Genomic DNA, 23,201 nt, shown 5'->3' with positions numbered 1-23,201 from the left:
ATTTGTTTGATATGGGATCCCATAATGACATGTCAAACAAACATATCAAACACATATAAATTAATCAGTATACCAATGTGTTGATCCGGGTACATCTTGGGAAAATTGCCAGCTTATTACAGGTACACAGGGACAAACAGAACCAACACACACACACCGAGGGGGAATCCTGATGAACTGTTTGAGGAAAACAGAGAGAACCCCTGCATACACTAGGAAAACATGCAGGCTCCTGCTGCGATTCAAGCAGAGGGCCTTCTTAAAGTGCTGATCACCATCATCATTAACCAACAAAAAAAGGTCATTTTCCTTTAGTCAAAGATTTTTAGAAGGTTCTGTTTCTGCATAGTCCACTAACTTCATTCTGAAATCTCACTGCTCACTTTCAACACAAATGTCTTTTTTACTTTTCATGAATATGTTCTTTTTGTTGAATTGTAGGAGATGATAACCTGGTTTTACTGTAAATTTGTGGGAGTTGAAGACTTTCAGATCAGTTCATTAGGTTGACACCCACCATGTCCCGCTGAGCCAGCAACCAACAGCATGAAAGACAATGATGATTTGGGGATTTAAAAGTAAAATTCTAAATCAAAATAGTGTATTTCTGTGAGCAAGTCAGGAAAAAGCTCATTATAACAAAGGCAAATTCAGAGCAAGCCATAGGTATATTCCTTCTCCTCTAGATATTAGAATATTATTTTCTCAATCAATCTGCATTGTAACAAAGAGCATCTGAACAGAGAAACATTTCCAATGTCATGAACTTAAGATCATGTATTAGTCTCCCGTAAGAGAAATTTGTCTAGGAAGCAGGGGCAAAACTACAGTACAACAATAAAAACAGCACATCCAAAAAGGACAATAGCCACAAACATAAGAGCAAAAATTCACAAAAAAACACAAATGTCAGATCAGCAGTACATTCCCATAACCATCTCATTTCCATTCACATACAATACATCTTCTACATGCTACTCTTGATCACCGTCTGGGCCTCCTATTACTCTGTACAGGCCCCTGTAGTCGGAGAGCCTGATAAATTGTTGATACATGTACTGTATCAACAATACATGTTGATACAATAACATAAAACTCTGTAATGAGAAAAAAATGAGAATCAAATTTTGTTTATTGAATGAAAGAAAGGCTGACCACTTTCGGGTGTGGGTCTCTGTGTCTCTGTGTTTTCTTCTGTAAAGGTCGACAGGAAATGAATGGATTCAGACTGTAGAGATGTATGAAACTAGCTTTTTCAGTAGGGTGTCTGGTAACCCTTGGAGATGGGATAAGGAAGTATGTCTTCAAGGAGCCTTTGCAGAAGAGCCAAATTAGCTGAGGTGGTTCAGAGTTCTGCAGGATGCCTGCCACAAGTTTTTCTGGGTCGTACTGCTCTTCAGCCAGAGAATGTATAGTGAATGGGTGAATGACAGACTGTGGTATAAAGTACTTTAGGGTTCTCTGGACTGGATAAAGAACTGTGCCAGTATAGGCCATTTACCATTTCCCAGGATGTGACCATAAGAGAGACCCAGGATTCATTGGAGTTGCAATAGATCCATTTTAGCCTGAGAACATTTTGGGACGACTTGAATGAGCCGCAGAGTGCTACTGGGTGAAGAGATGTGAGGCTAGAAAATTTAAGATTTCATGTAGTGTCTTAATACATCTGCCTCACAAGATGAGATGATGAAAGATATAGGGCTCATGAAAATATGACCATCCAACTATTGTCTTCTGTCTATCCAGAATTGTGGGATAATAAATCCAGAAGGGAACCCTAGACTCTCCTCTCACCAGCGTCTTTTTGAACCTTACTTTTGCTATTTTATCTCAATCATCTGTCTGGAAATTCTGACCTTGAGTGATTGCCCTGTTTTGTGGCAAAGAGGATTTACTGTTGTTAAGCCGTTTTGCACATATACACAAGGTGATGTTGGACAGCATCTTTTTTTGTCCCACACCAAATTCGTCCTGCGCCTCCATTTTTCAGTGCGAGGTATCAATTCCCTCCAATGTACGGAGCTCTGTTATCTAATTAGTGAACACGCAGAACTGCACATTCTATAAAAATAGCTCCCTCCGAGAAATAGAGATTGTTTGAACATATTCCACATTGTCACTGTGGGCTCCCACTAAATGAACTCTCCAGTGCATTTAATGATAAGATATATAATGAAAATGAGATAAAAACTGATGCTGTAGAAGGAAGGAGCAAGAAGAGTGCCACTGCACTTTTTCAAGTCAAAGATATATTCTTATAGTTACACATTCTTTGCCACAGTGAGATGGCGGGATGCCTTTTTAGCTTCGCTTTGATGTCTGCTGAGACTATATCTGTGTGCCAATAAAATTCTAACTCTTTCCATTTTCTGTTTGTTGTTGCTGCTCTGTGTTTTAGTGGAGAAAAGTCAAAGATTCTTTGTTTTCCCTGCACCCTGGCTTGCACCGTGATGAGCCCTAACCCTTCAGTGGAGACTTTATGCCCAGCCTGATAGGGTTTGTTTCGCTTGACTTCATCAGGAGCTGACCTTAGAGGAGGATGTGCCATGAGGAAGAAAATGGGAATGTTTGTGCCCCAAATGAAATGCATACAACAGCCTGATCTAAGAGAGGATTATTAATTCAATCATTGAGCTGTTCTCAAAGTAACCAAAGGCTTTGAAGTCTTTGCGTTTGCTCTGCACAATGTAGATTTCCTTTGAATCTGTTATTTATTTTATCCCAATTAGATGTCTTAATGAGGCATCTCAAGCATTCTCCAATGAAGTATTTTCTTTATAGATATTCTAGAATAATCTTAACATCTCCTTCTATTTGATTTATTTATTTACTGGATGAATCAACCAAACACTTGATGCTGTGGGTCAGTATCACAGCAGAGGTCACTTCCTCCATCTCAGTATCAGGTATTGAATACAGGCAGCTGAAAGCAGTGCAGCAGAAAGTATGGTAAGAAGAAGAAGAACAAACTTTGTTTCCCTTAGCCGTTGTAGTGGGTTCCTTAATGCATTCTTGCATCGTCCTTGCCAGAGTGTATTTTCCTCAAATTATAAATCCTTTCTGAAGAAGACAGCAGCAGGCTTCTTATGGACTTTTACAAACTTTGGATCCAGGATGGCTGGGGCTCTCTGAGCATTTTCTACTGCTCTTCAGACAGCAGTTGTTATGGTAACCTTTCTATCTTAAGTCTTTGAAGCTGAGGGTAGGATACAGTGTGCCCATGTGAAAAACGGCACTTAAAAGTTTTTCTGGGCTGCAAGGAGAATAAACGGCAGGTTTATCTATACGCAAAAGGTTAGATATAATAGATAAGCTTTACAATCTCACTCCTCCCATGCAATGCCACATGACTGGTTTATCATCTGACCTTTTCTTCACCTTGTAGTGGCCCATTGATCTTCCAGTTCTTCTAAGGATACCAGCTGCTCACAATCCTCAAACACAAACTTATGCAAAACTCTTGCAAAAACACCAAGTGGTGAACCTTATCTTTGTGTGTGTTTGTCTAGAGCTGTTGGATGGTGGGGCAGTTGGTAGCACTGGTGCCTAGCATCAAGAAGGTCCTGGGATTGAATCTCACGTTTAAATGTTCTCCCTGTAAATGTGTCAGTTACATTTGTTGGTTCCTGAGCAATCAATTTATCTATCTAAATATTAATTGACTTAATCAATGCAAGGAATCCAAAAATGTTGATTAAAATCAAACCTGAATGTATGGTACAACCAAATCTGATCATATTAAAATGTTAAATTTCACAGCTTTTTATGGTGTCTAAAACTTGACCTTTCTGACCTTCCTTGATGCTCCTTACTGGCATCATGCTAGAAGATCTGCTCTCCAGTCAGCAGAGCCAGTTTAGCTGCCACCTGCTCAGGACACTTTGCTCACTCCAAATAGAATAAGTGGAACCTTACAGAAAACAGTTATTTTTTGTTTCCTTCAGTTACAGCAGTTATTTTTAAGAACATACTATTGATGAATTCATAATGAAAGGTCTTTCTTAGAAGCACAAGCAATTCCAGATATTCAATTCAGTACACAACAAAAGCCATTGTCTGGTTTATTTGTGTGACAACAAAAGAAACTAAAAAGCAAACCAGTTATTGATGATGGGATTCAGGGAAGGAGAGAGGTAGCTAGAGGGGGAAGAGAGAGTGAAGGTAAGGAGCAACAGACAGGTCACATTACAAGGAGAATATGAGAAACTACAAAGAATAGAGATAAAGAGAACGTGCAAGGAGACTGTAAGAATGAAGTGAGTATGCGTAGGGTGGGGGGCAAGTCCAGTTAAACAAAGACCAAGGGGGGTTTGCTAAGAGGAAAAAAACAAAAAAAATATGGCAGGTGAGGAATAAAAACTCAGAGGAACAAGGGAAAGACATTCAGATGAAGGATGGAGTAAATGAGAGGAGGCATACAGAGAAGGAGATAACCCAAAGTGATCCAGATACCTGAGCCAAAAGGAGTGAGTGTGATGGAAGAGCGTGACATGAAGCGAGAGAAGATGTCCGGAGGAGGGCAGAGTACAGTGAACCCCTCCATGACTCAGCCTTGATGTCTTAAAAAACATACCCTACTTTATGTTTAATTGACCTTTATTCTTAAATTTACATGTGTTTAATCTGTGCTTGTACTAGTTAAGAGTGAAACACTCGGAGTGCTGATGTCTGACTGAAACCTTGGCCTTTTTCGTCTCCTGTAGCTGTGACTACGTGATGCTAGATAAGAAGCACTCATGTCCCAAGGCTAGCTGAGTCTTTTTGTCTTTGTAGTGTATATTTATATGTGCATAATAATGCATCTGGATGCTGTTCATGCACCTTTGATGCAAATGCCAGACATATTACCCTTCACTGCACAGCGTGGAGCAGAGAGTGAGATATTAACATGGTGCACACAGAAGAGTTTTCTATAAGTGGGTTCTAATATTCCAGTTTCAATACCCAGAGTTCCTGGATACCTCTAAAACATACAGTATTGCAGGGTTTGTTAGAAAGAGAAGAGAAGGTTTGAAGACTATCTGAAGAGGTGGACCAAGTACAGTGGAATGTTGATTCAGCTGGCCGTGCAATCAAGGCAAGAAACATGAGTTTAGCTCTGAATTTAAATACTTTCAGTTACCTTTTCTGTAATTTGAATTCTTCATTTTAAGATTTGTGTACTTATGTTTTTATCCACTTACCAACAGGTCAACAAAAGCCTTTGTTTTCTATTGAGCCAGGCCAAATAGCAAAACCCATAGACTGTTTCTCAGATTGTCTTGCTGTCAGCGGGTGTCTTTGTTGCTGCCAGTTGACAACGTCTCACATAAACAGCTCTCACCAGTTGATAAAGTAATTGCTCCTCGGTTGACATGCTACAGGGAGGTGGGGAAGCTTAATCACTTCCAGATAACGATCAGTTCCAGCTGTCATTTTCCTGTTGACTGTCTTGATGTTTGCAGACAACTAAAAGCTTCTTTTCACGCAGTTGTTCTATTGTTAGTAGACTGCAGTGACATTTAGCATTTAAAAAAATAAGCAAAAAGAGCTTTTTGTTTGTGTTACATACATGTCTTAAAACCCATTGAAGCTCAAATACAAGATGTTAAAGAGCAGTTTAAACAATCCACAGCTTATGAATTTGTTGTATTTTTCTGGGATTTTTTAGTAATTATAAATATACTACACACTGTTCTAAAAGTCATTTATTGGCTACACTACACTTTGCCAGGCATACATTTAATTTGCCCAACTGCCATAATTCTTTGAAGCACTGATTCAGCAAAGGTGTCGCACTGCATGATCTGTTCTGGAAGCAGGATCTGCACCATTGGTGCTTTTACGGATGTGCTGAAGTAATACTTCCAGGTTGTCTTTAACTGTACATCTGTAAAGTGTAACACATTTATTCATGTTAATTAAAATGCTACTTGTTATAAGATGATCCATTTTCCCGGTTAATGTTATAATTTTCTTAATGAATAATAAATGTCATAATTTAGTTCAAAGATTTTAAGTAGAATTGTGTATTGGACTCACAGGACTGTTAGCTAGTTGCTACCATCAATGTGACCTCTGGTAACTCGTCACAGATGGAAAAAAAAGACCTTTATTATTCATAATAATCACATTTTATGAGTTTAACTAAATGTGTTATTGTACTTTACAAGACTATATACACCATGTATTCATGGCAAACACTGATTTTACTCTTTCCTCATGTTTTATTATTGTACAGTGGCACATTTTTTCAATAAGCAGTGTTGTTAAATGCAGCTAAACAATTTTTGTCTTTATTTCTTGTGATTCTCTTTCAGTCATATACTATTTTTGTGATTACAATGACAGACAAAAAGAAATAAAAATATCCTCTCTGGAAGTATTTCTTTTAGCACATGATGGTACAGGTGATGGTGCTTCTGGAACAGAACGTGCAGTGCACTAATGTAACTGAGGATTGGGTGTTGTCTGTTTACCAGCGACTTTTTCGCCTGCAGGGTTGGATGGAGGGAAAGCCTCTATGTGCTGGAAACCAGTGATGATGAAGTCACAGAGTCTCGATACTCCAGTAGCAGAGTGAGTGAGTTCACACGCGCTGATCCAATGATCGGGTCTCACCATAGGTAAAGGGATTAGTTTGTAATCTAGAGCCCAGTGGTAGGCCAAACGGTCCGGGTCAGAATGGGTGGAACAGATCTAAAATCTATGAGGCGGAAATTGGGGTTGAAGTATATGAAGATGGACTCGGAGTCAGCTGCAGGTCAGGTACATGACACGGACATGAAAAACACTTGAACGCTTTTGGTGGTTGACCACAAATCATCTCACGCTGAGATAGTTGATGTAGGATAGGTGGAAGCAATCAGACAGCCAACAGGAGCGGGAGGAGCTGGAGAGCAGCATGAGCCATGGCAGGAACAGGGGCATCATGACAAGTTCTCTTTATTAACCAGTCTGGATGCCCTCCAGGTGTTACCTAGGGTCATGAGATTTGGCTCATTTGAATGCAAACGGCTAAGATTAACTTCCTTTGGAGGAAGCTAATTCTCTATGAAAGAATTAGCTTCCCTGTGAAGGGTTCAGTTTAGGAAACTTTCTGTCAGGAACGTTCTGTCATCTAGCAGAGACTTGAAGTCGAGCTCCTGCTCCTTCACGTTGAAAGGAATCAGTTGAAGTGGTTCTGCATCTGACCAGCTTGACCAGTGTCTGTCTTCTGAGCTCTGATATGAGCAACTTGCTTTTATCCACACAACTACCAGTCACTAAAGTATTTTCTCATTTTTTGACCATTTTGTGTCCGACACCAACAGCCATGTTGAAAGTCAGTCACTCAAACCCTCTCCTGCTGTCTTCATCACTGACATTGAGTTTCTGTGAGTGTGTATTTAAGTGCTTTGTTAACGATTGTATCCTCTATTACAAACTTTGATGTATATTTATATAGACACCTAAAAAGTGCTCATCAGCAGTGTATTAACTGAGCTCTCATTCAGCATGAATGCTCTGCCACTTTTGATTTAGTTTGGTTTAATTTAACAGCCTTTCTGTGCTGCTGTGCTAATACCTGACTTCAGCAGCAACACCTCTTCAGGTCACTGTTCTAATTAAACTTTTGCCTCACAAAGAGATGAGCCGGTCATTTTTTTTTCTTTCAAAAAATGTCATTAAGACTGATTAATTTGTGATGACATAAAACAATTTCTAAAATTGCGTATGGCACTTTGACTTGGTCATGTAGTAGATGGAACATTTAGTCATGGTTGTAATACGTTTTCCACACTCCTGGTTAATTGTCTAGGCAACCAGGCAAGTACAGTGTGGCTGGCATTTTGATTCAATAATTGCAAGTCAAGTGGGGATTCAAATACAGAGTCTGCTTGAAATACAGACGCCTGGTCTGTATCTCAAGCAATACATTGTCTTTTGGACAAGGTATTGCTTTTACAACCAGGAGCATCTGATTAAAGGTCAAATATAAATCCCTTAACTATGACCCCAAATCCCAGAGGAGTAGAAAAACAGTTGCAAAGCAGGACCAAAACGCAGAGAGAGAAGGAAGAAGCTCAGACCATTCCTTCCTCTGGGGATAAGATCCATGGAAGAAATAGATCCAACTTTTCTCTGTCCACCTTTCTAACCCTAGAGCCAGATAGAGATTTAAAGAAGAGTGGCAAATGCAAATGAGCTGGATTAGCAGAGCTAGCCAACAACTGAGGGTGTCATCCAGGACGTGTACATGGAATATGATCTCTGTTTCTGGATGTTGAGCCGTTATGTCATGATTGTCCTCAGCAACTGTCTTCAGTCAGAGGCTTCTTCAGTTTTGTTGCAAGACTGACTGTTACTGGAGTCAGTCTTGCATCCCGAATGACTGTTTGAAGATATTTAGATGACATCATTTCATTTCTTTTTGAAGTACAGTATTTTTGCTATTGAACTGGATTGAGCTATGAACCAGCACATGAATTCTCATTAGATAACATTTAACGTTATGAATTACAACACTGTTTTTAATTGAAAATTAACTTCCTTTGTAGTGAACAAGAAGTGGACAAATTTCCATCCTTCCTGGAAGATCTTTTGAAGAATCATTTTGTTTCTGCATGGCGTCTAATGTGAATTTCACATTCAAACTGTCATAAGGGGATGAGAGGACACACGTCTGTGTTTCACCTCCCTCCAAGCAGAGGAGGGGGCACATCTCTGATAGCCCAAATCCAAGGAAGGAGGGGGTTACAGGACCGCATACACAATTACACTGCAGTGAACAAAAAGTGGACTTTATCAAAGTACAACTGGACATGAAGGTACCCAGTTTTTTATCATTTTTTGCAGCCACATGGAAATAGACCCTTTTCATTGGCCTTTCTCTGGCAGTGCAGGCTTTCTTTGTATGAGCCATATGTTCATGCTCTCAGTTGAACGGACCCTCTGGCATGTGGTCCATCCTCATCCACAAGTACTGTCCAGGGTTCTGGTTCAGAGGGCAAATAATCGAGACTTAGCAGGAGGTGGAAATGTCCTGGCATTCTGTGAGCCTCCGAACATTACCGGGGCGTGAGGCGAAGGATGCCAAGGCACTGGTGGCTCTGGAGTTTTATTTTGGTTGCGTTTAGCATGATTACTGCCGTCTGTCACAGGATTTGGAGTATTTACTGCCATCTTAGCTGAATGACTAAAGTTTTGCTTAAAAGGCAGAAGACTGTTCCAAAGAAAAAAGGAAAATTAAGAAAACAAAAGATCCAGCTGTTCAGACACAAACTGAATCTAACATAATTTGTGAAACACAATGTATAAAAATGACATGTTTGACAGAACTTGGTACAGAAATCTAAATTGTTTAATGAAAGTCTAAAGTCTTAAAGGTATAGTTCATATTAATCCATGTTTAATTTTTGGGAGATGAGCAGTTAGTCCTACATGCATCAAATAACTCAAATAGCTCAAGTAGCAATTTTGACTAATATCAGAGGGGAAAGAAGTTTGAATTCTCCAGTGTCACTTTCACAAAACCTTTCCATTATCAGTCACATAATGAAGAACTGACCTACACCATGATGTTCACAGAAATCTGTAACAATGTTTCCATCAGAATGTTTTTTAAAAGCTCTTTGGAAAAGTTTGATAGAAACAACAAAATTCGAAAAACCTTCTCAATTTTGCTAAAAACGTTTCTTGTGAGTTGGGTTTTGGCTTTTCTTGACGTTAGTCTGCCAAAGGGGAAATGGAAACACATTTGACAAATAAGTTTTGATGTAGCGAACATTTACATCCATAAGAATTGCATTTCTTCCTTTACATCTATGAACAACAGGTAATACTGCAAAATCTAGTTGACACATCAGATCTAGATGTTCTATAGCGATACATTGCTGAAAACGTCCATCCATTATAAATGTGTGGTCCATACAGGTTTGGTTTGGAAAATTAGAGGTTGCAAAGTAGAAAAGGTTTGTGTGGCTGCCGCACATTTTCACTCCAGGGAAAAAGCGTGCATATATTTACACAAACTTTGACGCAAAATTAATTTTTATACATGCCGACTTGTGCATAAAATATGGCGCCGCAGATTTTCCTCAACTCCAGTTTCACAAACTTCATAGCAATCCTTGCAAGCATTGTTCAATCAACACCAGAGTCACTCTGCTTTAGATGCTCTTTTACATGTAAAGTGTCTAGAACTGCTGTGCTAACCACGGCTCAAAACTCTTCTTGAAAAATCTGAAGCATGCCTCTAGATTTCAAAAGCAAAAATAAAACTTAAGCTAATAGTTTTCTTTTAGTTTTCCAAATCTTGAGGTGAATAAAAACTGAAGTTACCAGATGGTTGAAGTTGTTAAACAGGCTTATTTTTAGTGGCAGTTGGTTTTATCCCCTTCCATCTCTCTTCATCCCTGTGGAGCAGAGTTGTGATCTTGCACTTTGGAGTGGAGGATCACAGCTGACCGCTGATCCTCACAACCTTCATGTCCTGTGATTTGCTCTGAGGACGTGCACAGTCCTTATCAAAGCGCCCCGCCTGCTGATTATCTCTCTCTCTCTTTAAAAGACCAAAGCTTTGAGCAGTCTGTTGGATGAGACTTTTCCACAGGGGCGAGGATGGCAGAGTGCTGCATCAAGAAAAAAAGACGAAAAAAACCCGTCAAAGTTTCAACACTGAACGGGATACACAGAATTAATTATGCACAACACAGCATCCCAACATGCTAATTTATCACTCTGTACCTTGTAGTGTTTTACTAACTGCTGTTGGAGCAAAATTTGATTCACTATAGAATGTATTTTGTTGTAGGCAGTAACTATGCTGCTTTTTGGGGGAAAAACTGCAATAAAAGACGATTAAGTGCAGAGTCAAGCTTTATAGAAACTTGCTCACTGCTGCATTTCAAATTTTGCCATGAGAGAGAAAATGTAAATATATAATGCCACACATAGTATGTTCATGCTTCAGCATTTATCCAGGTATATCAGACATGTTGAAGAATTGGTTTTTGTGTCTGAGTGGCCGAATCTGGGGCCTGTTAGACTTTAGTGGCTCAGAATCAAAAATTTTAAGCATCTCACAGAAAAAGCCATTGTTAAACAAAATCCATAAGAAGACACTGAGGTGCTCTGGTCAGATAACATAGGAGGATCACTTGTACTACACAGAGCCCAGAAAGCATCAACCCTGTGGTGAAACCTGGGAGTTGCAACCTCATGTTGTATGAATGCTTTCCTGTTGCAGAGAAAATATTATTTATTTTCCCATTTCAGGAAAATTGAGGGGCAGCAAGTTAAAGGTAAATGAAGTATTCAGATTCAAAGTAGAGAGTAAAAGAAAAGAAACTGAGCAGCAAATGTACAACATGATAAAAAATATTACTGTTAATGGCTTACCTTGTTTTGAAGGAAATGTGCAACTGAGTAGGAAAATCTTAAAAATGTATGAGATGTGCATCTTTGTGCGAAGAAAGCAGCAGCACGCTACAAAAACTACAAATATCAGTAAACCTTAATGAGTTTGTTGGGACAGTGATGGTTCTAGAGTCTACCGGCTGCAGGAGGAAGGACCTGAGATGACGCTCCTTTGTGCACACAGGATGCAGCAGTCTGTCGCTGAAGAAGCTCTCCAGCTCACATTGTCCAACTGCTCCAAACTGAGCTAAATTCAGGACAAACATGAAAAAGATTCTTAAGACCCAAGTTTGTCAAAAAAGTATTCACATCGGGGTTTAAAACAATGCTGGCCACTATTTCTAGATTTATGTTTTCCATGTAATCACAGTTTAAAACTTTGGCTCTTGGTCTTCTAGCTCATAAAATACCAGTAAAATACACTGAATAAATTGTGCTTTTATAGTGAGAAGATGTGAAAAGGTTTAGTGGTGTGAATAATTTATCACGGCTTTTCATGTCTTGAGATTTAAAAAGACAAATTTTCTTTAAAACAAACAAAAAAAAACTTCGGTTTGGCCTCTGTTAAAAGGCGGTTCTGTAACGTGTTGCTGCTGTCTGGGCATTATTAAAACATGTCAAACTTTTAATGTTTCATTGTGACCAGAATCCACAGTTTAGATACCAAAGACCGCAAAAGTTACGTTTCCATCATAAAATAGCACCTATAAAATTATAAAGTCATTACATTTAAATCGTTTTTTATTGGTTTGAAATATTTTTCTCTAAACTGTCCAGTTTAACAACTGTTTGAAGTCATTAAGACAGAAACGGCCCCCAGCAGTGTCTTTGTTTAAGGAATTGACTGCAGCATCAGTGTTTATGGTTATGAGGGTGTTATTGTTATGGCGCTGTCAGTGAGTGCTGCAGGGATTGGTTTCTAGTATGTAACACTCAGATAAACTGCTTTATATTTGTTAACAGTTAATTTGATCTACTCCCAAACATAAAAATCCTGTTATTTTGCTTATTACAAGACATTTTGAGTGCAGAATAATACTTTACTTTGCTTTGTTTTTGTTTTTGTTCTACCCATAAACCCAGAAAGACAAACTTTGCTGATTTTATTTTTGAAGACATCTGGAGGAAACAGTGCTGACGCCTATTGAAGTGGGCCTGTTTCAGAATTTGCACTTTATTTCAGTAGAATATTTTTTTTTGGGAAAAACACTAAAAATCATACTTTTTACTTTACTGCATTTCTATACAGGTTTTTGTCACTTGTTTTTTCTGTTGGTCCTGTTTGTGCAGTTTGCATCTGTTTTATTCCACTAACACTGTAAAATTGAACACTACTAAATATGGTTGGTGGAAGAATAATATTTTTTGTCCTGATGTTTCTTTATGCATGTGGGCTGAGATCCGGGCGGTGTGATTCTCTACCAGACCACCCTTGACCTGTGCTTCTAGCAGCAAACTTAATTACAGCCTACAAAAGTGATTTAGACTTTCAGCACTATAAACGGATCTTTGTTCACAGGTGCCAAACTCAAGGCCCGGGTACCAAATCCGGCCCGCCATAACTATTTATGTGACCCTCTAGATTCTAGAGACAAACATAAATTTAACTTTAAGATAACAGTTGTGTGCTTAAATAATGAGTTGATTTATTTGAATTGGACCAAATGACATCAATGTGAAAAGAAGTACTAATGGAACCCAGTCAAATTTGATCAATTAGCAGGTGTTTCCTTTTGGTAGATTCTTCCACAACTGGCCCCTTGAGGACATTCATGATCTTGATTTGGACCAAAGTGAAATCGTGTTTGACTCTCAGTTAGATCCTGATTAGGCCTCCTGCTCATTTGTTTTGTTCCAAAGTGTTTCTAGCTTGTTGTAACGAATGCCATTTTCAATTCAGCTAGCTCAAATATTACAAATAACTTAAAATCCCGATTGAGTAGATGCTGTCATTGTGTTTCTGTTTCCTTAGATATATCAGCACCTCAATGACTTCATTATCTCACTTTAACTAAAGGTAAAATGCAGAAATGAGCAGTTCTAAATGTCAACCGGTGTAATTCTGGGGATTTATATGCTTACAGTTCAGTTCAGATTATTTTGACACCTCATAATAAGTTGCATATTATTTTTTTGCCTTCTTATCCATAGCTTCATTTCCCTTGGGAATAAAAAAGTACTTTTGAAGTGCACTGAATTATAAAATAGCAGAATATTTTGAAGATGGTTATATATAAGAGGCTGTGATCTCCATGAAAAAAAAAGTATATCTTTTTATTCTCCTTTGTTTCACCTGATATGTTTGAACATGAGACTCATATTGACCTCCTGCAGAGAAGGTGGTGATATATTCCTCCTGACTACCAGTAGTTCATTTTTGTCCTCTGTAGAGGACATTTCTAAATTTGAATATCTCCCATCCCCTGAATTCTACTGAATTAATTCCTTTTGGTATCTGGAGAGGACATTTAGGGCTTTTCAATGATACCACATGTGAAGGGGTGGGACTTTTGTATGTACCTTTTTCTAATTCATAAAAATGGCGTTTATCAGTAATAACACATTTTATGGGAAGAGACAAAGTAAGTGCATAAAACCTTTTATTACCTTACAAAGAATGTGGGATTTAAAAAAATGGTGATTGGACAATATTTTTTTTCCTGGTAGTCAGGAGGATGTACTTCCTATGCTGTCAGTGATCGCTGTCGGGTTAAACTTATATGTTGTATTAAAAAAAACTGTTGACTGTTGGCAAGCAGCAGTCAATGAAGTCTGATGGAAAAGTGAGGACTGAGAATTATTCTGCTAAGTGTGAAAGATGTTGCCAAAGGGTTGAACTTTCACTCTACAACAGACTGCATTTATTTCTGTTGGACACGTCTGATAATCTGTCTGGCTTCGTATCGAAAGCGAAATGTGTCTGTTTTGCTTTAAGATTCCTCTTAAAAATCTGACGTAGCATTGATCATACCAGTGGTTCTCAGGTCTTTGCCCTGCATGTGTCTGCTGCAGCACACCTCATTCAAATGGTTGCTTTACCTCCTCAGCATGTTGCCAATGCTGCAGACGCCTGGCAGCCTCCTGTTCGTTCAGATCAGGTGTGGCAGCAGGGACACATCTGAACCTGCAGAGCACTGGGTCGACTGATTTAAACTCTTCAAAAACGTCATTTTAATGCAGAAATTTCTTTTCTCTGCAGGTCATCCTTATTCTTACCAAACTCTATGACTTTCACATCGGCAGCGTCACTGAGAGCACTCTCTGGAGGTGAGTCCTCAACACTTCTTTTACTTGTTGAATGCTGTCAACATCCATAAGCAACAGATTTTAAACTAAGGATTGCAAAACCATCCTGTTGATGCACTCAGTGTTGCAGGACTTCAGTCGTAATCTGGGCCAAATATCCATATCTGCTCTTTGCTCATTCATCTTCAGCTGTGATTCTGTTCTCACCTTCCCAGTCCATTGTGGGGAAACCGTGTTCTGGTGTCATCCGCCTCCAGGCGGTGCACTTGGGTGTAGGAAGCTGTTTTCCATGTGCTTGTTCTGGGATATTATCTGATGTACTCGTCTTCTTCCCCCCTGCAGGAGAGAAAATAAACACACACACACAAACACACACAGTTTGTGAAACAAAGAGAGTGCTTGTAAAAGAGGAAAAACAGACGATCAGAAGGAGGGATAACACATCCCTGATGAATAGAAGCTGCATCTAACCCATTTTCAGATCTGTATTGTGTAACACAAACAGTAATTTGCTTGTTTCTCTTTGGGAAGCCTGTAAACACATGACAGTGTTGGCATGGCCGCGAGAAATGTAGAGCAAAAACCCTAAAAAGACAGAAATCGATTAATGTTATCAGAAAAATCATAGAATGAATATATTTTTATAACTCTGTCAGAATGAAGTCAAGCCTTGTGACTTGTGAACATAACCTTTATGTTGGCATGCCTGAAACGGAGAGAAATGTTACTGTGAAGCACCATAACAATCAGCGTACAGATGAAAATGCCAGAGGGGAGTACTTTAAAAATGATTTTAAATTGCACAAAACGGGGAAATTATGAAGAGATTTGCCACACAGGAATAAAAAATAAACTCAAGGACAATTATATCAATCTCAGATAAGGTTTGCCATTTTAAGACGAAAAACAATTTCCCTTCAATGCATCTTTTAGTCTTTGAGAAGTTTTTAATGGCAGCTTTTTAAAGTGTAGAAACAGTTTCACCTCTAAGATTTGCGTTCTATGCCCAGTTTGTAGGGCTGCCTTCACAAAGAAAAGTGCTTCCAAAGTAACCGCTGGCTATTTTTGACATTTAAATACCGTCTGTGCAACAGTTATGATCCTCAGGCGAAAACAGAGTTTTGTTTTAGTGTTTGAGGAGCTACAAAGTAGGCTGAGTTTCTTTTTAGTCTGAGAAATAGAAGACGGACTGTTCTGCTGTCGACAAATTATTCTAAAATATTCTGGATAACGATATGGCTGTTTCATCAGAACACTCTTCTGTCTGCATTTCTAAAACGACTGCATACATGTCGGGAATATGAAATATATCCTTTCAAAGCTCGACTTCCATCTGTTTATCCTTTTTTCTCATGACGAAACCGCAAAACCTTTTTCATACAGAAGATCCCATATTTTGTGCAGCAGCTGAAGTCTCTCCACTTTGATGAACCTTGTAGTCCCTGTTGCATAGTCTCAACACAGGCATGTCCCCCATCAGAACCACCACAGATGGCGGAGAGGGAACATAATGTAGCCTGCGGGAGAATTAAACCCACCACAATGTCAATTTGATGGATCTGGGATAAATTTCTTTCAGAGGAATGTTGGATTAACCGGAACATGACATTCATTGGGATTCAGTGTTGCCGGGCTTCATACAGTCATTTGTCTCCTGATGCATTTTAGCATCTGTTTGTCATGCTGGTAAACAGAAGCAGACAAGTGGTCAACATCAATCCAGGAGGTCGTTCAAAGTAAACGTCGTTGTAGTTTTGAGTAAAAATGAACTACTTTAACATATCTGTAAGTGTTTCATGTCCATCATCCTGAAGATTTGAGCACATTTAACAATAAATGGTTCCTTTGTGATACTCGGATCATACATTGATATTTAATGAATCCATCACAACCAGGTAGATTACTGACCAACATTAAAACTGCCACTTTCAAATGTTTTGACCAAAGTGACTCGACTGAAAGAACGTTGCTCTTTGCTCTTAACAAAGAACCCTGTTCCTTTAAAAACTGTTGCCAAGTTATCAACAAAGATATTGATATTGAGTTTGGATTTTTAGCATCGTCACAGCCTGACTGACGTTCACCCTAATAGATCAGCAGAATCAACGGATCATCTGTTCTGTTTAACTGCAGGAAGGTAAACAAACTGAAGTCTTACAAAGTTCTGTCAGATTTAAATTCACCATGACAGCTGAACTCTTTGGGGAAGATGCAATCAGGTGAAGAGACTAATCCATAGTGTGAGAGGAGGGACCATCACTGCTGTTGAAGATCATTATTATTGGCAGCCCTCCCAGCACTGTCACTCGGCCACAAACCTACAGTGATCAGGGAGCAGCTGTCCATCCAGGCTTGACTTGGCAGCGTCTGAAGAGACTTGTAAAATCCTCAGTAATATTTTTTTCATGATAAGTTTGAGTCTGTTTTATTGAAAGAAAAAGAATCGGTTTGAGGAATGAGGCTTCTAACGGAGATCACAGCTGCGATAGTCTGAAGAGGAGCGTTTGAGTTGAATGTTTATCACTTCAACAGGAATACATCCCAAATGGCACGTCCAATGCTGCCTGCTCGCAAAGGTCAGTGCTGTGGCAACACCTCAAAGTATTTACCAGTCCATCTGTCGGATTTAATGAACATCCTGACCTTAAACAATGAAAGCTGATCAGTCAGACGCTGCATAATTTCCAAAGTATTCACACTGTTGAAGCGTTGGAGAAGCAGGCGGATTTATAGTCTGTGCCAACTATAAATCAACTCTGCAAAACAGTTTGTCTTCAAAGTTGTTCAGCCTCTCTCATCTGGCCTCTAGAGTATTGTCTCTGCGTGAGGAAAACATTTATTAAAGATGACAAGTCAAAAACTCATTTGCAGGTATTCAGACGCAGTGCAAATTAATGCCAACAACAAAGTCGAGATGTATCCCCCCCCCTCCTTCACTACTGGATTTTGACACATCCAATACTTGTTCTTTATGCAAAACAAGTCAATGCGGCAGTTGTTTCCTTTGCTTTATGTTATGTTTACTGAAGTTTTTTTTCCTTCTTGTTTTACTGAACAGCTGATGTGGAAAGTTTGTGGGTGAACTGAGGTTTATGTTTTCTTGTGCTTAAGGGAAAGTTGAACAAATGGATGGGAAAAACAAACTGGATTTGGATCAAATGTACATTAAATCAGGAACACATCCCAAATTAAACACCTACATAAAAGAAAATAACATTTTAATGTAGATCCTAATCTATCTGCACAAAACCAAACCACCTATAGGACAAATAAATCAATTTTATTTACAGTTACGACCACATTATTAGCTCCCAGTACTGAATTGTAACCTTTTTTTGAATTTGAACCTTTTGCCTTCAGAACTGCCTGAAATCTTAACCTGGACTGAACAAAGTGTCAGAAACATTCCTAAGAGGTTTGGTTCATACTGACATGATGGCATAACGGAGGTGCTGCAGATTTGTTGGCTGTGCTCTGCTGGACTGAAGTGAAATCAATGTCATGTTCAAGGAAAACATGACATTTTTCTAGAAACTTATGAATTGCATTGTTGCACATGCAACAAACTTGGAGCATGCAGGCCTGGTTCTTCACTGCAGTGCTCCAGGCAGCATAGAGACCCAAAGAAAAAAACTGACATTTTACGACTATGCTATTGACTAGTTTTGTTTCTGCCAATCAGAACTTGTTGGTGAACAGAAAAGAGAGTCTTTCAAACATGACAGTTTAGTTCTGTGCTAAAATCTGGATTTTCTTGCTGCCAACAGTGCTTGAAAATGTAAGGCTGCTTTTCAGTCCTGGTTTCAAAACTGTTTCTGCCATCAGATCTTTACTGAGATTCAAGTTCCCTGGATCTCTGATATTTGTGGAGGTTAGGAATCGCTACCAAACTAAGGAATACTTGATATTTCCTAGAAAATCTCTTTCAACTGACAATTTGTATAGTTCAAGTAACAAATATACCTTAATATTCATTAAAACACACACTGAAAGCTGTCCTAGTACAGCCGCAGAAGCTTCTGCCTGCAGTCTTCCCTACCGCTGGTCTTGGGAACAACCAATCACCAAGGAAAACTCAGGATGCTTTGGGAATAGCCAGTAGTGTGTCAAGTTGTATTTGCTTGTCGGTTCTTTAGCTTGACTTTCTTTCAGATATTTTAGATATGAACCAGAGGAATTCTGAACTGCTTTTTGTGCCTTCAACAATTTAAAGCTAATTGAATAAAAAGGAAACTCCTCCCACTCATTTGTTGTTGAGCCTAATTAACACCCTAATTACAGTTTTAATGATATATAGCAGTGAAGTATTCATGGTGTGAATAACTGCCTAGAATTAGGCTTATTAAAATGGTCAGTGATTATAACACTTACCATTGACTGGGGAGATTAACTTGTGAACATGAACCTTGGTTTAGTGTTCATCTGACCTGTTGTTCCTCTCACTCTGGTTTTAGGGGAGTTGGTTCTGGTACAGAAAAACAATACAAGTAATAATGATGGTTAGAGAGTTTTAAAGGTCAGTAAAAATGTTCAGTTGTTTTCTGTTTGTGATTTTTAAAGCTTTGGTTTGAAGCTTTTAATAGCAGCAAATATTTCAAGACTGACAAAAACACAAAGCTTTTTGTTTCGGGGTTTCCGTCCCTGAAACTCAGGGAACTGATGGAGAAATAGACTGGAAAGTTGGTAGCTGTGTTGTATGTGTGCGTGTTTCTGTAAGTGTGTGTATCCCAGCTGCGGACAGACTCCTCTCCTGCTGTGGTGAGATCGGGTCACCAGGGGGTGAACAGTGACATCCTCTCAAATTGCATCATTTTGCTGAGCATGCTCACAGCCGATGTGATATTTCACAGGTCAGTGCTTATAATAAGGGCCTGGTTCTCTCAGAGAGGACCCACCTGATGTCTGCGACCTTTTGCAATTGGACTTGGTATTTTCCTCCATACCTCACCAGCCTTCTGCACACCAGAACTTTTCAAAAGAAAGAGAAAAAAAAAGAGCGATACAGCTACATTTCATTTCTGATGAAAATGGAAGACATCAGTTCCGATAAATCTGCATGAAGTGCTGACAGGTTTGCTAAAGCCGGCAGATCAACATATCGAGAGACGAACCAGAACATAAAGACTTGACCTTTATGCTCCTCTGAGCTTTACAGCCTTTTTTATACAATTGTTTTGGTTTTACTGCAAGCAGCTTCAATGCTTTAATTAACTCCATTCGACCTTGTTCACAGCACAAATATGTACCGTAATCCAAACAGGTTTACTTGGTCAGGGGTGAAAAAGCAAATACACAAAGTTCATGCTTCGCTACATACCACAGCACACTTCACTAAACATGAAGATATCTATTAACTAATTATCTCAGCTGTGCACTGAATTAAAACTCATTATTTTTCCTGATCAACTTTGTTATTCAAGGTATTTTTCATATATTCAGCCAAGCAACAGCAAAATATAGGAAAACATGTAACTGGCATATTATATTAACATAATCTGTTGCAAATGATCCACAGTTTTCTGCCCATTCTTTTTTTCTATCTTCACTCTTTTTGAGCTTTAGCGTCTCTATGAAGTGAGGGCAGCAAAAGCCCGTCCCACTGGGACACAAATGTAATTGGCATCGTGAAGGAATTACACATGAAATATAGTAATTTAATTCAGTTTATTTATATAGTGCCAATTCACAACACATGCTGTAAGGAATTAAAAAAGGCAGTTCAGTCCAATCATAATTATTTTGATTGATCCTAGTTATCAAACTGCATCCAGGTCAGTTAATTATTCAAACTGGCATAAAGGTTTCTGTCTAAGAATCCCATCATATTGAATCAGTCGAGACTGACTGCAGCATTCACTCCTCCTGGTCGAGCACATGGCAACAGAAGACCTTTGCTGGCATTGTGTCAATGACTTTGCAGCAATCACTCACACTGAGCATGCATGTAGCGACAGCAGAGAGGAAAACTCCCCTTTAACTAGAAGAAAGTTGGAGCAGAACCAGAACCAGAACCTGGCTCTGTGTGAATGGCCATCTGCCACCACTGACTGTTTCTGGTTTTTGGTGTGTACCTGCTTTGTCTTCTCAAAGCCCCACTGATCCAGGAGTACTGTCCACATCAGAGAAAACTAAAAAGTTATTGGTAGTAGTAACTCTAGAAGAGAAACAGCTAAACAGAAGCGTCTGCAGAGCTGTTGTAAGACAGACTGCTACAGGAGATCCTTCCAGCCCACAACCATCAGCAGCTACAACAACCATTTGAAGAAAATTGCATCATATTTACAACAACATTTAATTTCCTTCTGGGATTAATAAAGTATTTTAAACTTGAATTTAAAATACTTTATGAAATCATTTCATCCATTAATTTTTAAGCAGCAGCAGCGCACTGAAAGCACCCAGAGAAAACATAGTGAAAACTAATTTTGTGTGAATTATTTAGTTCACTTTTGCAGGGAGTCACTACATAAATCATCTTGGCTGTCATTACCGAGGTCGTTTATTCTGAGTCCCTCAGCATATTTAAATCCTTACCTCTGTAATTACAAACTCTGAGGCATCGTCACTTTTTTCAGCTCTGTTCCTGTCACAACAGAACATCTCTCTTCTTGTGTAGTTATAAATATTACTGGGACAAATTTTACGCAATTAATAAACAGTAAACAAAGGGGGGAAACGTACATAATCGACCCTGTTGGGGCTTTTTGCAGTGTTGAAAATTGTTATTCTGTGTGGATAGAAAAGAGAAGGCCACATGATACAATGTTTTTGTTTACAACTTTTTTCTCGTTGGAAAAGAGAAGTAATAATTAAAAAAAGTTTAACAAAACTAATTCTGAATTTATTCAACATGGTGAGACTGAGAGAGTGATGCAAACTAAGTATTGATCACATATCATTGGTAGGCCTGGGACTTAATGCGTAACTTTTCATTAATTCATTACATAGATTTTAACTCGTTAAAATGTTTAACAGTTAATTATTTTGTAAAGCTTTATGCTTTGTACTTATGCATTTCTGATTTGTTCATAAATGTGATGCATGAGTGACATGGATGGTCAATAAAGCCACTTGATTTGACCCCCTGGGGTTCAGTTTTGTTTCAGAAAATGAGCTCATGGGGTAAAGGGGGAAAAAACTATTGTGTTTTATCCTGATAGAATAAAACACAATGGCTATTTAAACCTAAAGTAACATCTCAATGCTAAACATGTAGTGCAGCACAGACATCCCCAATGCTAACGTCAGCATCCACAGACCACATTTACTCTCCAGCCCAAATGTATTTATTCAAGGATTTAGCAACAAAAAGGATTTTTGAATTGAAAATGTTTGTTTTATCAATATAGTTTTCAATTAAAATGGGATTAATTATTTCATACCTTGTAATTATTCAATTAAAATATTTATTTCAGTCCCATTACTAATTGTGGGTGGCACACACTGCTCTGTTTCCAAAACCAATAAGGATCAATAAATCAGAACGATTCCTTGATCCAACAGAATCACATCATTATCTGACATCAGTTTAGAAAAGTAGTCAGACGACGTAAAGACAGCTGTGAAAACACTAATTTTCCCTGAACACATTGTGACAATGCTGCAGTATATAATGCAGTAATACAGCTGCAGGTTACCTGCAATTTTCAGTCACACTTTTTTTTTAAAATTTGAAGGAAGTTGGGACATTTTTCATCTTCCACCTTCAGAGACACTGTCACCAACGTGTCTTTTTTCAGCTCTTGGACGTTCCCGTCTCTCTGACCCTGACTTGTCAGTTATCATCACTCACAACACTCTGGAGACGTCGAAGCGCAGATCTGCACCTACAGAAGCCGACTCCATCCAACGATACTCTGTTATTATCTTGCCATTGAACTGCTGTTTCCTGCAAACCCCCTTATGAATAATGAACAGAAGTCGGGTTGTTCTTCACAGTCTGATGAAAACTGATTTCTTCCTCTGAATCCTGCCATCTCACCGAGACGTAAACCCCATACTGTACATGTTTGATGCTCTGTTGTTGGTTCACCTCAGTGGGCAGAAAAAAAACAAAAAAAAAAACAACCAAAAACGAAAACATCAGTCGTGAGTTTAGACGTTGAAACAAGCTGGATGTCAACAGTAGATCTATCCTCTGTAACCTAAAAGGCCCAACTGCTCCTCATGAAAAAGTCAACACATCTGGGAGAAACTTTGAAAGTTTTATACTTTGGTTAAAGATTCATTTCAGAGAATGCATTCTGCAGCACGGTGAGTGAGGGAACAGATATTTGCTGCCCACGTTGGAGGCTGAGTGGAGACGCAGGAGGAGATTGAGACAACAAATGTTGTTGCTAAGAGCGATCTTTGAATGTCAGCACTTCTGCCTCAGTCTGCGTGCTCCTTTAAGGTATCTTCCCTCAGCGCTGCATTCATCAATCATGCAAAGATGCAACGTTTCTCAAAGTATTCCTGCCTCTTGATCCTTCTCACATTTTGTCAACAATAAACTTTACTGTATTTTGCCAGAGTGCACTGATTCAAGATTTATGAAGTGGAAGGAAAATTGTTCTTGGTTTTTATTTATTATG

The 23,201-nt window shown here is 38.8% G+C and overlaps 1 protein-coding gene across 3 annotated transcripts in view; it reads left to right on the top strand.

Moving 5' to 3' along the window:
- Window positions 1–23,201, top strand: part of sorcs3a (sortilin related VPS10 domain containing receptor 3a) — a 229,626-nt gene that overhangs the window by 78,694 nt on the left and 127,731 nt on the right. For 2 of the 3 annotated variants that reach the window (XM_015039692.1, XM_015039698.1), the window contains exon 2: window positions 14,582–14,649. In XM_015039692.1, the coding sequence (XP_014895178.1) occupies window positions 14,582–14,649 (68 nt within the window). Of the gene's footprint in view, window positions 1–6,546; window positions 6,566–14,581; window positions 14,650–23,201 lie in introns of those variants that run through there. The other variant, XM_015039705.1, reaches the window with a different exon arrangement.

Source organism: Poecilia latipinna, unplaced genomic scaffold (assembly GCF_001443285.1).
Source record: "Poecilia latipinna isolate Pla-1442-1.1 unplaced genomic scaffold, P_latipinna-1.0 Scaffold29, whole genome shotgun sequence".
Taxonomy (NCBI): Eukaryota; Metazoa; Chordata; class Actinopteri; order Cyprinodontiformes; family Poeciliidae; genus Poecilia; species Poecilia latipinna.
The sequence above is the reverse complement of the archived record's forward strand: the minus strand, read 5'-3'. Positions and strand labels throughout refer to the sequence as shown.